Source organism: Alosa sapidissima, chromosome 24, assembly GCF_018492685.1.
Source record: "Alosa sapidissima isolate fAloSap1 chromosome 24, fAloSap1.pri, whole genome shotgun sequence".
NCBI classification, from domain to species: domain Eukaryota; kingdom Metazoa; phylum Chordata; class Actinopteri; order Clupeiformes; family Clupeidae; genus Alosa; species Alosa sapidissima.
The window spans coordinates 19,632,533-19,650,032 of record NC_055980.1 but is presented as its reverse complement, the minus strand read 5'-3'; the positions used below and the strand labels follow the sequence as shown (position 1 = coordinate 19,650,032).

The following is a 17,500-nucleotide window of genomic DNA, read 5'->3' as shown; positions in this document are numbered from 1 at the left end:
GGTCTGGTTGAAGTAGAAGTGTTTGTCCGTGATGATGCGCTTGAGGCCCAGGAAGTCCTGCACGCGGCCCAGCTCTCCGGCCGGGTCGCTGATGAGCCGCTCGCCGCTCACAAACAGGATCTGGCCCATGGGGAAGTACTGCAGCCAGTTGTCCAGGTGCTTGGCGTAGATGCCGATCTGGATGGCGCTCCAGGAAGTGTCGATCAGACCCGTAGTCCTGTTTTTGAAGGTGAGGCTCTCGAAGGAGGGAATGTCGGGCTTCTTGGACAGCGTCTGCGTGTAGTCGGAGATGGCCCGCGTCACGGGGTCCCGCACCACCACGATCAGCTTGGTGTCGCGGGACATGGCGCTGATCCGAGCCGGAGCCTCGCGCGTCACAAAGTAGCTGGGGGTTTTCTCCATGGTGATCTGGCCCTCCAGCGTCTTGGGCATCAGGTCCCTGTGGGAGGAAGATAGAGAGGGTAAGATGGCATGCTCCTGTGTGTGTGTGTGTGTGTGTTGTGTGTACTTTAGGTAAGATGGAGGAGGCCTGTGTCTGTGTGTATGTTTGTGTTCATGGGCATGTGTGTGTGTGTGTGTGTGTGTGTATGTGAGTAAGCTGGAGGGACCCTGTATGTGTGTGTGTGTGTGTGTGTGTGTGTGTGTACTGTAATGGAAGAGACCATCTATAATTCATGTCCCATCATGGCTCCCTAAAGCAGCACACAAAATGCCACTCACAGCTATTAACCCAGCTGCTACTGTGAGAGCAACTCTAACAGCCTGATGTACTAAGATGACAAATTGAGAATACTAAGTTGCATGTGCATGCTAACATATTGTTGTTTGGTTGGTGAATGTTTTGCGAGTGATCGACTAAGATAAACCCTGTAAATTATAAGTAGAAACATAATGGAGCAGTATTTAAATGAGGGTTTTGTTTGCTTTATTGGTCTCTGTCATGTAGTTTGGATGAAAGAAGGACTGACTGCAAGCCCAAAATGACATTTAATCCAATGGAATTAAAGTTATTAGTTAGTGGAAGAGACAAACAAAACCATTTTGTCCAACATAGAAGAGAAATATGAATATTACAACTGAATAGCAAATGCTCTTAATGCTTAGTTTTGTTTGGTTACAAATAGGTGATAGTAAATGCCTTCCTCCATACCGTATTTAGCCTCAATGTTTGCTATGATACCTTTGAGCTGCACGTTCAAAGAATATGTCCTTTCCCATTCCTGCACAGATGCTCAGGGTTTGAAGGGGGAATAAGAAGCATGCAGTATGAGTACAGTGTAATCATACCTATTACTTTAGGAACACTATCAACTGTATACAAAAGTTTGGTTTCATTCAGTGCAACCTGAGTGCTTATGTACTAATGTAGTCTTCCTGTCCATCATGCATATCATAGGAGAGGGAGAAGGTTCACCGGAGCACACAGGGGTGGCTTTTAGTTTTTTTATTGTAGTGCACAGCAGTAGACTAACGTTTCGATACTTATGTGTCTTCGTCAGGGTAATAAAATGCAACTAAAATCCATCTCTGTGCTTCGGTGAACCTTCCTCTCCACATGATCGGTCCTCTCCCGCGAACCAGACGTGAACTCAGAAGCTCGGTGGAACTACCCTTTTTAGCATAGTATGAAGGCTTTGCGAGACCCAAACAGATAAAGAGCTATGATACATGGTAATCACCCAAATGCTTGGAGATTAAGGGTTTGAGATTGAACATTGGACGTAATGACAGGTAACTGCACTCCTTCTTGAACCGGGCGCCAAATCAGCCCAACGTTTATCCAACAGGTCTAAAATGGCATTGCTGGAGAGATGGTACAGCATGTCTGAATTATATTCTTCTACTGTCCTTATTGCTTAGTTGTGTTTTTATATTATATACTTTTAATTACTTTTTCTGCTTTTAGTGAATGTGTGTGTGTTGTCTGTATGCTACTGAGACCTTGAATTTCCCCTGGGGATCAATAAAGTATCTATGTATATATCTATCTATCTATCTATCTATCTATCTATCTATCTATTCCCTTCAGTCACTCAAACAATGTTGACACAAATGGAAAAAAGACATTTTTCTATATTGTATTTCATTATGCTGTCCTCTTCCCAACAATAGCTGCATTGCTGACAAACGCTAATTAGCACCTTCTCTTCATTTTAAATACAGATGCAATCACAATCTCCTGAAATTGCTTTCATCCATGGCAAATCACAATGTGCGTGCTAAATTACCTTTTTTGCATGTTCACCTCCTAGTATTTTGCGGACGGGTATAAACACCCAAAAATGCCTATTTATTGAGGCAGTCATACTGTACTGTAAATGGACCAGATGTGTTTTCTTGCTCATTTGAAAGAAGCAGTCCTTAGTGTGCATTAGATCAGCTTGCATGTTTGCAGGTGATCAGGTTTACACACGTTTTTACACAAGCAAATATTTCATAAATCAGGCCCAAAGCATATTTCCATTAAACCACATTTAACCTCAACGTAATGAGAAGAGTGGACAATAATTCCTGAAAGAATCATGAAGAAACACACATTGTAGAAGATCCACAGTGTAAAGGCAAAAATACACAGTGAAGTCAAAACTGTTTATAGCTGTCTGAAAATGTTGAATATTTCCCTCGTCCCTTCGACGTCACTTGCACCCTCTGGTTATCGTGTGAGGTAATACTTATAAAGTAGTACTCTAAGGTCTCCTTTTGCACTGTAGTTTGATTGTAAGTCTTTTTGTAAGTTGCTTTGGATAAAGTGTCAGCCAACTGAATAATGCAAATGTTTAAATTTACATTTGTGCTCGTCTTAGTGTGCAAGTTTGAACGCCTGTCTGGCTACTGCACCACTAACCCACATTTCCCATATTAACTGACCACTCTGACTGACAGAGAAGGCAGTGAACATTCCCCTTAAGTCCATCCGACTGCTCCCAAAAGGCCCTTCTCAAGAGCCCTTAAAGCCGTGCAGATCTTAAAAACCCAGAGGAACGTCAACCATATAGATAAATCTATATGACCTGGAATTGTCCAGGAGTGCCCTTAATGCAGTGATCACTACTTGGTTCCTCTGAAGCGCACTCATTCACCCCATGCAGGTTCATCAGGGCATCCTCCTCTACTGAGAGCCTGTGTGGTTACTGGACAGATAGCACTGGGCCCGTAACTGGCCATTTACACCCTAAACGAGACACAGGCGTGACAGAGATGTAAGTGCATTACATTTTTACACCTGCCTCCGTTGCTGTGTTCAAAACTGTGTTTACAGATAAAATGTTTTGCACGTTTCCTTAGTCCTTAATGACTTCTGTTGAACAGATAAAAAACATCTAAAATAAAATGATTCTGCCTGGACTTGCTCTGTTTTTCTCACCAGGTTCAAACAGGCTGGAGGCCATGACGGCAGACGTCTTACCACTGTCCGTCCGCATAACGCGGAGGCAGTAGGAGTTCCCTTAATGCAGTTGGCGCTCATCTTAATCTGGCACCTCCACTCCCAGCGGCCTCCTCATCTAGTGCAAATCCTCTATACGAGGGCGAAGAGACTCCTGAGCGCTCGTTTTTTCCTCGTCTTCCCAGGATTGTAAAAAAGAAAGAACGAAAAAAAAAAAAAAAAAAACGTAAAAAAAGTCCTCTGCTCGACCACGGCCCCTCCAAGCCCTGTTCAAACCATCGCCTTGGAAACCATGCTGGGCTGAACCATGGCGTGATTTCTCTGAGTGACATGCTGAGCTCCGGCGTGATATAAAGTTGCACTGGTGGAACGGCGCGTCTTACGACCATAACTATTTGTAGACTTCTCCACTGACAGTTGTGCTACCGTCATTGTTATGATAGTGTCGGCTTACCGCCGGAGTAGATATTAAAACGACATCGAAGTTTTCGCCACACAGTCGGACCAAATGGTTTTCAACATGTCAAGAGACACTACAGGGTGTTGCATTAAGAAATGCTCTTAAATACACAATGGTGGGTGGAGGACTGAGACGTTAGAATAACAGTCATTTTCTCTAAAAGTGTCAAGGGTAAACAAGAAAACAGAGTGAAGTGCGATGGGAAAATGGCCGCAGAGTTGACTCAAATGTCAACGCCAGGGTTCAAGACTGACAGGCCACAAGATTCAGCCATAATATTTAGCTTGAGGTTTTCTTTGGCCAGAGTCTATCATTTGTGCAGCACTCTCTCTCTCTCTCTCACAGTTACACACACACATACACACACACACACACACACACACACACAGAAAGAGAGAGAGAGAGAGAGAGAGAGAGAGAGAAAGAGGGAGTTGTAAGAGGCTAATCTCTTTGGCCGTGTCACTGCCTGTCCTTTCCATTTCTCCTCACTCCCACCTTCCCTCTCGTCCTCTCTCATGCAATCTTTCCCTCTCGTCCTCTTTCATGCGATCCCTCTCTTTTTACACCCTCCACTCTGCTCCTCTGGTGTCCCCTCTTTCCCTTTTCCCCCGGAATCTTATTGCTCCCTCCAATCTTCTCTATCCCCCTCTCCTCTCATCCCTCTGGTTTGCTCTCTACTTTTCTTGCCTTCTTTTTTACTACCTATCTTCTCTCTCTCATTCTTTCCACTTCTGTCAACCTCTCTGTTGCTCCATGCAACCCTTCTCTATCTATTCTTTCCTCTTTCCTTTCTGGTGTCCCTCCACATCTCCCTTATGCTCCCCCTTTCTCTCCCCCCCCCCTCTCGCACGTTCTCATCTCCATCCCACTCTCTCTCCCTCTCCGTCTCCCTTACACCCCCCCTCCCATTCTCCTCTCATCCCTCTCTCTCTCTCTCCTCTCCATCCCTCTCTCTCTCTCCTCTCCATCCCTCTCTCTCTCCCTCTCTCTCTCTCGTCCCCATCCCTCTCTCTCTTTCCCTCTTTCTCGCGGTCATCCCCCAGAGCACCTCGAGGACAGTGACCTGAACAAAAAAGCGTGTATAAAAGCGGGCCATGAATGATTAAATACCCTCTCCTCTCCTCTTGCTCTTCCCCTCTTCCTCCTCCTCTCTTCCTCTCTCTCTCTCTTACCCTCCTTCCTCCACTGCCTTTGCCATTTAAAGCCCCCAGCAGAGTTGGGCTTTAAAACTCACACGAGCAGAGAATGTGCGGCTCGATTATTCATCCGCAGAACTCCAGGGGCCTCAAGGGGTCTGCCGTCTCCAGGGCCTGGGCCCTACCTACCAGGGTGGGCTGCAGAGAGGGCCAGTGGAACAATTCAACAAAAACAAACTGCTTTCGGGCACTTAAAGACAGAGGATATCTAGAGCAGTGGTCTCCAACACGGTGCCCGCGGAACGGCTATGAGGCGCCCCCAGCGCACCTTCTAAAAATAGCCATCAGTCAGATCACGCTCTAAAAACACGCTCCATTGTGAAGTTTTCAATATATATATATAAGTCTAGACTAGAACCATTTTAAGAATGTATGTAGCCATACATCTGTAACATCTTTAAACAACAACGGAAGCGGAGCAAATACATGCTGCTCGCACGCATACACAGTAAAGGGGGAAAAACTTGCTCGTCTGGTGTAGCCAATGGAAGCATATCTTTGCAAATGTTCTGTAGCCATTCTATATTCCGTCAAATACGGTTCTTGCATGATTGTTCAAGGACTGAAAAACAATTGCTTTAGCTCACAGGCCTTTTCTCCTCCGTAGGCTCCTGCCGTATAATAGCGCTGAAAATGTTGTGGCATGCTTGACTGAGCAGGACTGTACATTACCTTTTTTGTCAGATCATGGAGAGATTTCAGGTGTGCAATAACTTTAAAAGGAGACTTCATATGTTAGGGTGGTGTGGGTGATTACTATTGAAATGTTAAAACCGAATTGTCCACTGAAATCAGAACTTAAACAACCCCTGAATTCATAATGGTGGGTGGGTATAAATTGGGTACACATTGTAACCCAAATTATTAATTGCACAAAAATATTGTTTTTTTGTTAAAAAAATAAGATTAGATTTTCATCTGATTCTTCAATACTTTAATATCAATATGCAACACTACCAACAGTTGGTAGTGTTGCATATTGATATTAAAGTATTGAAGAATCAGATGAAAATACAGTTCCTTAATATAAAGACTTATAGGCCTACAGAATATTGATAATTTAAAAGTAAAAATCACATAGGCCTATTATTTAGGAGGACTATCCTCGCAAAAAAGGGGTGAGGGTATGTTTGTTTCAAATGAGTAGCCCTCCATATGATTTCGGGTCTTCAGGTAGCCCTCATTCCCAAAAAGGTTGGAGACCCCTAATCTAGAGTATCTAGAACCGTGGAGCGTATACTGGCTTATTCTTTTGGGAGGATGGTCCAAGGCTCTACAACGGTGTTACTTAGTGTAATTAAAAAAAAGATGTTGAAGTTGAAGTTTCAACATAGAACATTTCAATCCCCAGCAGTTTCAGGTGGAATGTCAGTGAGGATCTAGATGTTTGGTTCTCCCGTGCAGATGAGATGAATTACCCTCAAAGGCTCAACATAGCAAGAACACAGTACTCAAGTCCACTGTACTTCTTTCAGGCTGTTTCAAGACTTGACCAGAGCCTCAGAATCCGTCCTTAGGATCAGTGGGGCCTTATGTGAATGATGGGCAAAGTGCAAAGTCTATTAACCCTTAAAGGTGTGGGTTTTTGAACATTCTAACATAAGATTCCGTTCCGCAACAATTGAAAACCCAGATATTTTTTAGAGCATTCCTTTTCCAACATTCCCGTCACGTACACCTTTAACAGGGCAAAATCTATTTGCTAATTTAACACCATGGGCAAGAACTTAACTGTTTCCCTGTAACACTCCTCTTTATTGAGGACACTGATTGGCATCCGCATTTTAGCCCTCGCTCTGGTGTGCAGTTAGTTACTCCACACACAGCAGCAGTAGCATTAACCCTCCCTAAATCTGTTCTCTATCGTGATGAGAGATTTTCTTTAGCCCAGCATTAAGTTCCATAAACCCAGACACAAGTGTCCCCCCCCCTCTCTCTTTCTCTCTCTCTCTCTCTCTCTCTCTCTCTCTCTCTCTCTCTCTCCCTCTCTCGTGTTTGGGCGAGTAAAAGTGTTGTCTTGTGGGTGCCGCAGAACAGCAGTGCGACAGCGACTGTATTTATCGTGGTCACGCTTGAGCTGGTGGATTGCTGACGCTTGGCTGAGCGCTTGCACCGCACCACGACGCCGATCCCAGAACGAGAGGAGAGAGAGACAGAGAGAGAGAGAGAAAGAGAGAGAGAGCAGGAGGCAGATGAGAGGAGCGAAAGAGAGAGGGCAATAGGAGAACAAGAAGTGTGTGTGAGAGAGACAGAGAGCATGAAGTGAATGAGAGGAGTGAGAGAAAGAGAAAGAGAGAGAGAGAGCAGAAGAGGGACGAGTGGAGCGAAGGATGGAGTCAGACAGGGAGAACAGCAGCCTAAGGCGCAACTTTTTTCTGTCAGGCGAGGCTTTAGCCAGTCTGTGGAGCGTCTGACTTAACGAGACGATGGTGTGGCTCATGCTGTTCGCTGTCACCCAGACACACATGTCGCAAACACACACACACACACACACACACACACACACACACACACACACACACACACACACACACAAATATTACTGTATAGACACAGACACACATGCATTGCAGACAGGCAAAACCATGTGCAACAGAAACACACACACACACACACACATACACACACACATCCTCACATATATTGCATATACACATTATCCAACATACTGCATCCACACACAGAAGACAGGCTCACAACTGGGGTTGAAGAGCTATGTGCCATTATGTCTCTGTCTTTCAATTTATATACACGAGACTGACATTAAACAGATACTTGGAGATTTATGGTACATGTGCTGCATACAGACACACACACACACACACACACACACAAACACACACACAAACACACACACACACATATGGGAACACTGCCAACACCTAGGTTTGGTGTGATGTATAAAATCTTCCAACAAAAAAAACAACTCTGAAAGCTTTGGGTTTGTAAAGGCGACAGCCAGCTTTCTCCCTGTTCTGGACTTTTAGTATCATTCCAGCAATCAAGTGTTGGGCTTTGTGTTAAGCAATTGTGTCCAGTCAGTGCCCAGGTGAACCGACTACCCACAAGGCACGGCAGGTCGCTGACCTCCAGAGCAGAGGACAGAGGTGGGGGGGTTTAAGTGTAGTGGTGGTGGTGACGTGGCATGGACATGTTGTGACAAGGGTGCGGACGGTGGAACAGCGGACGGCGAGAGCCAAAGCTGTGCTCTCCGTGTGCCGGTTAGGAACGCAGCGAGAGGCGGAACGACAGGAACATGATTCCCTGCCTCTCCCATTCCGCACGCACCATTGGACATGAACAGCAGCAAGCAGCAGCAGAATGAGAGAGAGAGAGACAGAGAGAGAGAGGTGGGGCAGGAGTCACACACACACACAGACACACACACACACACACACACAAACACACAAACACACAGACAAACACACACACAGACAAACACACAGACACACACACACAAACACACGCACTCGCACACACACACACACACACACACACACACACACACACACACACACACACACACACACACACACACACACACACACAAATGTATTCCTCCCCGCTCCAAACACACACAAACAAGGGTAACCAAGCTTAGCTACTGAGGCTGAAGCCCTGTTGAGGGAGTTGTCAGATTATTGATAGTCTAGCGGAGTAGGAAGCTCCGTCAGAAACCAATCGGGCACCCTGTTGACACCTACACTGCTGCTGCGCCCGGTAACCGACGAGTGGTCGTGGTGACGGGCCACTGAGCCTGACCACCCACGATGCCACGGGCACCGGGAAGAGACCCCCCTCGCACTGCCCATCAAATAAACACGAGGCGGGTCCAGTCGGAGGCAAGAAGGCATCCATATTTCATGGCGTGCATCACACTTGTTTGTCTGTGCACAGGGCCGGCCATATTCCTCTGTTGTTTGTAGGGATTTCTCTTTGCTAGAGGTCAGTGATGGTTCACAGACATGGAGGATAAGGACGGAACAAGGATATCTGCCTCATGTTAGTACAGCAAGCAGAAGGAGTTTAAATCTTCACCTTTTTCTTCTTTTTTTACTCTTATACATACACACATATGCACACACACACACACACACACACATATGCACAAACACACACACATATACTTGGTTTGGCTCAGTTGCACTTTATCTGAACTCTCTTTTTACTCTCACACATATGCATACACACACACACACACACAGACAGACACACACGTATACTTGCTTTGGCTCAGTTGCACTTTATCTGAACTCTCTGCCATAATAATATGGCATGCAGATGGCATAAGAGACATTGTCAACATCTATTTGTCTCGTAATGCCAAGTGTATGCAATGTAAGCAATAATAGTCAATGCAATGTCATGTGTAAACAACAATGTCACATGTAAACAAACCGTCACAGAAACAGGCACCATGGTTAAACAAAACATTTCATAACTGAAACTGAAAGCCCATATCCATGACAAAATACGACATCTGCAATCTATGACATGGTTGTTTGTCTTACGACAAAAGGTCCAAGTAGGGTGCAACCAAAACTTTGTCTTGTTTTTCGCCGATGCCTGCATCAATAATGAATTGCTCACAGTGAATTATGAAAAGCTGTATTTGCATTTCTCTGAGATGTGTGGCAGCTCCGCTGGGGACACAGGGACTGCCTATCATGTTTTTGCCAAAGTGAATGCTCAGAGAACAATTACAGAACATTGATGGTCCCGCGGGAGCTCATTTCGTGAAAAGAGATACACTCTGCAAGGACCTTGAGCTGATGTGAACCCTGAATAATTCCAGCCATGATATTTTTAAAGGATATTTCGAAATGGGTGGCAAGGGGCGATTTCTAAGTAAAATAAACTTTAATGGATTCCCTTAAAATAGAACTCCAGGATGTCTTCCCAAACGACGTGTGTGTGTGTGTGTGTGTGTGTGTGTGTGTGTGTGTGTGTGTGTGTGTGTGTGTGAGAAAGAGAGAGATAGAGAGAACAAGAGAGAAGGAGAGAGCGAGAGCAGAAGACTGGCAGAGAGAAAGACTTGCACAGAGACCAATGGTTAAAGATGAAGAGGTACAACAATGAAAAAAAGGAGTGCAAAAGTATGGAAATGAAGATGATGATGATCAGACGATGAAGAATATGACAATGGTGATGTTGTTGATAATGGCGTCAATGACGGCGATGATGAAGGTCATCTTATGTTGAACACCTTATGTTGAAGTCCTTTTAGGCAAGTCCCTCCACTCGGCGGCCATTTGACAACGCTTTTTGGGCACTCGTCGGGCATCCATTTCGGCACAAATGCGCGTGCGCAAGGCTTCACGACACCAATCTTGCTCCAGCGGCGAGATCAAAACACATGATTGGCACGATGTCTTCACAACACACCATATGATTGGCTCAATGTATTCACATCACACCACATGATTGGCTCAACGTATTCACATGTCAACGTTTTGCCGAGGAAGGGGTGGGATATGTGTAGACAACGGCCATATTGGCGTGACAAACTAGCCCCATGCATTTCTATGGAGTATTTTTTGAGTGCTGTGTCTCCACATTAGAAAGTCTCTGGTTGAAGGTGTTAATGTTGATGATGATGAAGATGATGATGAAGGCAATGTCCTCTCCCTAATACTCCCCCCACTGGCCCTCTGTTAAACTCTGTCGGCGGGGTGAGTCCGATTTTCCACTCACTACAGCCGGTCGACTTCCCATCCTGCCTCACTGGCAGTGTAGGTGATGTTAGCGCAGCTTCCAAGGCCCAGAGATTTACAGCTGCTCCACACGCGCACACACACACACACACACACACACACACACACACACACACACACACAAACACACGCTTTGATGTCTCCTGCGCACTGTTAAAGTAGGACTCCCCGATGCATTAAACACAAGGACAGACTTCCGCACACACACACACCAGAGGAACGTATTTATTTGCAGGCGAAAGTTTCTTGAAAGCTTTGAACTGTTGTTTTTTTTGTTCTTTTCTTGTGGTTGATGTTTCATTTTGAGAAGTCAGTGTACTGAGATGTGATAGAGTCACAGTCTGCTGAGAGGATTTTCCACACAAGTTAAAGTCAAATCCCCAGCTTCACACAACACACAGCAAGGCTACAAGATATGCTATCGTTTATCTCCTGGGCAGAAATATAGCCATACTCTCAGTTGAATATACAGTACCTCTAAGGAATAATAACCATCTTGACAAGGACTCCCAAGTACAGTAGAGAATAGCATACTTTTAGAGCATACTATGCCATATACTTTTAGAGCATACTATGCCATATACTTTTAGAGCATATTATGCCATATGGCCATGGCCTACTCTATTGCATGTTGTTGCCATATGGCAACAATTAATTTATCTTAGTGTTTCTAATTGGCAGTAACACAAAACCCATATTTTACTATTCATATGTGAAAAAGGGGATTTTTCTTTTGGTATAAAAAAAGAATTGTTAGGTCACATGATGAGGATATATTGTTAGTACTTCCTATTTCTACAGAGAGGTACCTCTGTGACCACCACTACCTGTCCGCTACCTGTGGATGGTCAAAATTCAGAATTTATGCATAATTTCTTTGAAAAAAAGAACTAAAACACTATCTGGACTATGTAAACATGAACAATGTATCATTAAAACAAGTTTATATATAATGAGTTTTTTGTAAATTGGCAAAATATAATTGTTGCCATATGGAAACAGTATACAAATACGGACCTTTTTGTGTCCATTCAAATGAATGGTATCATAGGATTACAATAGGATTGCATTGCACTAGGATACTCTGGGAATATATACAACTTTTGACAATATTTTGAAGTAAAAAAACATTATTTACACTTTTATTTGTAATTTCAGGCATTTTGGATATTTTAAATGTTTACCAATTTGCAAATTATCTATCTCAAGTTCAAGGGCAAATGGGGTGACCCTTCTCTCCTCTCACTATAAATAGTGTAAGAAGTGGGCTGGCTTGCTGTGGAGCCATCCAAGGCATGCCCAGTGTGAGCCTGTAGTATGACCCACACCGGAGACCCCTACGTTAGGTTGACCCTTGTGTGTGTGACCCCAAATATGGATGAGGCATGGCTTTACAGGGTAGGGAAAGGATGTTAGGGCGATATGTGAAGGATACTTATGTCTCTCTGTGTGTATGGCATGGATTGGCACACTTTCTGAGGGGCAGGGCTCTGTGACTATGTGGTCTCACTACAGTTGAATATGTCCTCTGACACAATGAGCTAAGCTGTTTGACTCTGATTGGCTAACAGCTAGTAGGTTTCGTCCATAACATGACAGCCATTATCAACTAATTTTAGCTTCATGGCATGAACTTAGCTTGGCTAGCGAGTGCTAGCATTGTCCAAATGTGCATAAATAAAAACCTGCTAGGCTAGCGAGTTCATTAAACCTGTATAACATAGCACTTCCTTGAGTTCACAATTACGTTTTACTTACAGGCACTGGTCGTAGACTGTGATGGTAGCCTGCTTCAGGCTTCAACAGCAACCTTTTTGCAAAGCCTGTGGCATTGTTCCAAAAAATAAACTGAAGCCATTTGATCTTCAAGTCTGGGTTCTTGGGCAAAATGCATTGTTGAAGTTCTATTTGTGCATAGCGCACAAGTCCGTCCTTGCATAGGCCTACGAAAACGGTCACAGAGCTAAACAAATTTTGTGGGCAAGGTCTCAACTGAGCGAGCTCATGAATAGTAATGAGCTCATCAATTCCACGTCAATCTGAAGAGCTTTTGCAATTGGCCTAATTTCTCTGATTTGTTTAAAAAAATACAAGTAAAAACGGTTTTGTGTGGAAGGGCACCTTTAAAATAGTAGTTAGAATATAGACTTGGTGCAGTGAGTGGCCCTCTGTGCCCGAATTTCAGAGATGGGCAATAAGCAAAGTCAGTCAACGAGGTGAGTGTCTCGCACGTAATCTAAAGCTGTTGTATTGTACGTGGCATCTGCTTGATACCTGACTTGTTGTACCATGTGAATAAACAGTATGGTACTTGTGTGTCAAGCGAGATAGAGGGAGCTATAGGTTATAGTACACACACACACACACACACACACACACACACACACACACACACACACACAGGGGGAGTCAGGGGTATACACTATGAGTAAAACCACATGGCACTAGAGCTGGGATTAGTGATGCCTATTAACTCCAACCTGAATCATATGAAGACCCCCCCCACCCACACCGACCCCTCCACCCCCAACACACACACACATACACACACACACACACACACACACACACAGTGTGTGTAACATGCTATGGATGTCACCACTGGAATTTACATGACACTTTGCTGAAACCTGAATCAAATTGAGAACACATACACTTCTTAAGCTTTAAAAACACTCCTCTCCACACCTACACATAGACACACCTGTGCGCGTGCACACACACAAACACACACACACACACAAACACACACACACACACACACACTCCATAAATTTACTGGGTGTCCTGTGTGTGCACTGCAGCATCTGTGGGACTTTTTACTCCAACCAGAAACAAATTGACCCTTATTCTTTACTGACATTAATTCAGTGTCCTATAGGCCTTTAAGTGTGTGTGTGTGTGTGTGTGTGTGTGTGTGTGTGTGTGTGTGTACATGTAGGGAGGTGCCCCCCGTTCGTCATCCCAGGGTTAACACCAGCGGGCAGTGCGGGGCAGCGCGGCCCAGAGCAGGTGATTCATGCCTCAGCGGCGGGCGCAGGAGAGTGGGCATAAATATCCTGGTGCCAGCCACTCAGCACTCTCCCCACAGATAATCATCTTCTAATTGGCTCAATATTTCTACCCATGTCGGAGAGGTGACCTGGGACACACTTCCTCTCTCTCTCTCTCTTTTTACTTCCCCTCTTCCTCTCCCCATTCTCTCTCACTCTCTTTGCTTTCTCTCTCCCTTCTTTTAAAAGTCACAAATCTTTAACTCCCTCTCTCTCTCTTTCAGTCTTTATCCTGTTTTTATCTTTCTCACTGTTCTTTTTTCATCTCTACCTCCTCATACTCTCTCTCTCTCTCTCTCTCTCTCTCTCTCTCTCTCTCTCTCTCTCTCTCCAACTGATTCCTAACTCCCCTCGTTGTAATCTGCACTAATACATCTCTCTCTCCGCTCCTTTGCTGAGTTTCCTCTCTCTCTGTTCCACTTCCTGTCTCATGCGGCTACACACGCTAGCCGTGACCAGGTCAGTGCCTTCAGCCTAATGTCAATGGAGAGAGTGTAAGTGTGTGTGTGTGTGTGTGTGTGTGCAAAAGTGTGTTCGTGTGTGTGTGTGTGTGTGTGTGTGTGTGTGTGTGTGTGCAAAAGTGTGTTCGTGTGTGCGTGCGTGTGTGTGTGTGTGTGTGTGTGTGTGAGTGAGAGAGAGAGAGCTATGACTACACTGCAGCCAAGTCAGCTTTAGTTTTATGGTTCCTTTTAAAAACCAGTATGCAAAAGCTGACCCTCTTCAACTATGAACAGACAGTAGACACACACACACACACACACACACACACACACTGTCCTCCCGATCCCTAATCACTGTTGAGTGACTGGTAGACAGACGAGAGACAGACCACACTCAGTAAACACACACACACACACACACACACACACACACACACACACACACACACAGTGACGTCCCACTATGAGGTTGTCATCACCCCTCACTCCCCCCGTCAGGTGCTGAGAGCTGGGTGTTGTTTGTGACGACCGGTACAGGGGGATTACCAGAGTGATCTCTGCCCAAATCCAGGCCCCCTGGCTGGGCAGGACTCCTGTGGAGCACTGGGTCCGGCCCCAAATGGCCTCCAGCTGCACAGCTTGGCTGCTAATCCCAGGTAACCTTTAGCCTTAAGCTAACTCAATGACTGACACAGGCCTCAGTGTCCTTCTGCTTACTGCACTAACCAGATATCAGCATGCAATGCTGACATACACATCGTATGATTTACATTTACACGCCTCTAGATTGACACCACTGGCCCTAATTTAAATGGGCAATTTAGATGGGCAAAGTGCAAAGTCAAAAAATGAACTAAAGCGCCACATCATGCCACGCGATAGCTTTGGTTTCCTGCACGAGGTAATTTTGTGGCTTGCTTCACGACTTCACAGTTTGCATACCTTGCTTAAAGGGACAAATTTTTTTTGTTTTTTAAATTTGAACCCGTTTTGGCCCTGTTTGGCCCAGTCTGGTGTACTGCCTGAGTGATTTCTGCAGGCCGACAGGGGAAGTGATTAAGGACATTAACACTTACTTGTTTCCCCATAAAGATCTGTGCTTTTTTTCTTTCTGAGAGAACAGCAACTAAGCAACTAAGAGTTTTTTTTGCCTTGAAGTTCAATTACCTCATCTCTTTTTCTGAGTGCTTTTATTTTAGGATCCAACACTTCTGGGTTCTTAGTTCTCTCTCTCTCTCTCTCCCTCTCTCTCTCTCTCTCTCTCTCTCTCTCTCTCTCCTCTCTCTCTCTCTCTCTCCCTCTCTCTCTCTCTCTCTCCCTCTCCCTCTCTCTCTCTCTCTCCCTCTCTTTTTCTATCTCTTTTTTTTCTTTTCCTTTTCCCAACTTTTAGCGCTAAACTTACGCAACACTGAATAATTCAGCAGAACGCTTCAGAAGCAGAACGAGTCCACAGCAGGCTGAGAACAGGGCTGCTGTACACACACACACACACACACACACACACACACACACACACACACACACACACACAGAGACACAGAGTGCTGACTGTACTGTTAATTACTTTAAAATGAACCAGCTTTCCTCCTGAGACTGTCACACTGTCACACTGGGGGGATGGAGGGATGGGACAGGGGAGAGAAAAGAAAAAAGGAAAAGAGAAAGAAAGAGAAGAAGGGAAAGAGAGAAGGATGATGAACGGAGGGCTCTGGGAGGACATGTGGTGGTCCCTGGGACAGGAAGTCATTTTCGGACTGAATACATGACGAGATAACAGATCGGATGGTATCGTGTCCTCTTCCTGGGAAAAAAATATGCTATTTTGGTGCTTATCCGATTGAGCATCCATGTGTGTGTGTGTGTGTGTGTGTGTGTGTGTGTGAGAAAGAGAGTGTGTCTGTGTGTATGGGGGGGGGGGGTGAATGACCTCTGCTCCCCTGCTGATAAACTGGGAATGGGAACTCAGCGATAACAATAACTGGTAGCGACAGGCCTATCAGAACGGATAAATAATTATAAATATAATACACTGCGGGGAACGTTTTTTAAAAGGCCCGGGCTGCACAGTGGCGTTTTCTGGGCAGAGGCTGGGAGTGCCTCGAAGGTGATTTAATGCTGGGAGACTTCACACAGGAGAGAAGTCTTACGCTCTGCAGCAGCTATGAAGAGAGTAGTTCTGTAGAGGAAGAAAGCGACGACCATCCATATTTACACCCCCATGTGCACACACACACACACACACACACACACACACACACACACACACACACACACAATGTAAATTGATAGGAAATCCATAATGCAAGCAAGGAAACACAAAAGCATGTGCACCCAAACACACACACACACACACAGACAATTCACAAACACAGGCACAAAACCATAAGAAAGACAGTGAGGGAGTAAAGTACATACTCTCACACACACAAGCACAAAAACAGACACACACATACATGTACACACACACACACACACACACACACTTACAGGAGGACTCAATATTGCCTTCTGGTACTCATTTCCAGAATGATCTAAACTACTGCCGTAATCTAATAAAATCTAATTGAAGCGTTCAAGCAAAGTTTCCAGGTCTGACACACATACAGAACCCCCCACCCCCCTCTCCCTCCCATACACACACACACACACACACACACACCACACCACACCACACCACAACACACACACACACACACACACACACACACACACACACACACACACACATTTATTTAAACCACACCAGAGAAGTGAAAAGAAAACCGCCTCTGGACCGGCGCCATCAGGAAAAGGAATTCTTCACGCTTTTAGCGGAGTACTTAAAGGTTTGCCTGAGCTAAACCCCCCCACAGGGAGAAGCAGGGGACTCAGACCCGAACAGCTTTGGCTATGGACTCGGCCAGCGCGTAGAAAAAATATTGAGAAACGTCATAAATTCAGACGAATGTCAAAATAGAGGCGGTGGGGGTTGGAAGCGAGAGGAAGCGAGTGAGAGAGAGGAGAGAGAGAGTGATAGAGAGAAAAGGATAGTGATGGAGGGGAGAAGGATAGTGTGAGGTGGAAAGACAGAGGAAAAAAAGAGTTTGGGCGAGTGAATGCACGCTAATCTGGACCCTAAATTTGAATGCTGGTGAGAATTGATGGCAACAGGGGTGTCAGTATAATCCTGGCCCTCCGACACTTGACATAAAAGCAGACATCTCTCTACTCTCCATCTTGGTTCCTTTTCGTCTCACTGTTTTTGTGCAAATA

General features: G+C 45.1%; 1 protein-coding gene across 2 annotated transcripts in view; it reads right to left on the bottom strand.

The window, feature by feature from the left end:
* Window positions 1-17,500, bottom strand: part of si:ch211-216b21.2 (heparan sulfate glucosamine 3-O-sulfotransferase 3A1) — a 56,299-nt gene that overhangs the window by 16,800 nt on the left and 21,999 nt on the right. For both annotated transcript variants that reach the window (XR_006027269.1, XM_042083751.1), the window contains exon 2: window positions 1-439. This exon is cut by the window's left edge. Coding sequence is in view for 1 of the 2 variants with exons in the window: in XM_042083751.1 (XP_041939685.1) it covers window positions 1-439 (439 nt within the window). In the remaining variant the exon portion in view is untranslated. The remainder of the gene's footprint in view (window positions 440-17,500) is intronic.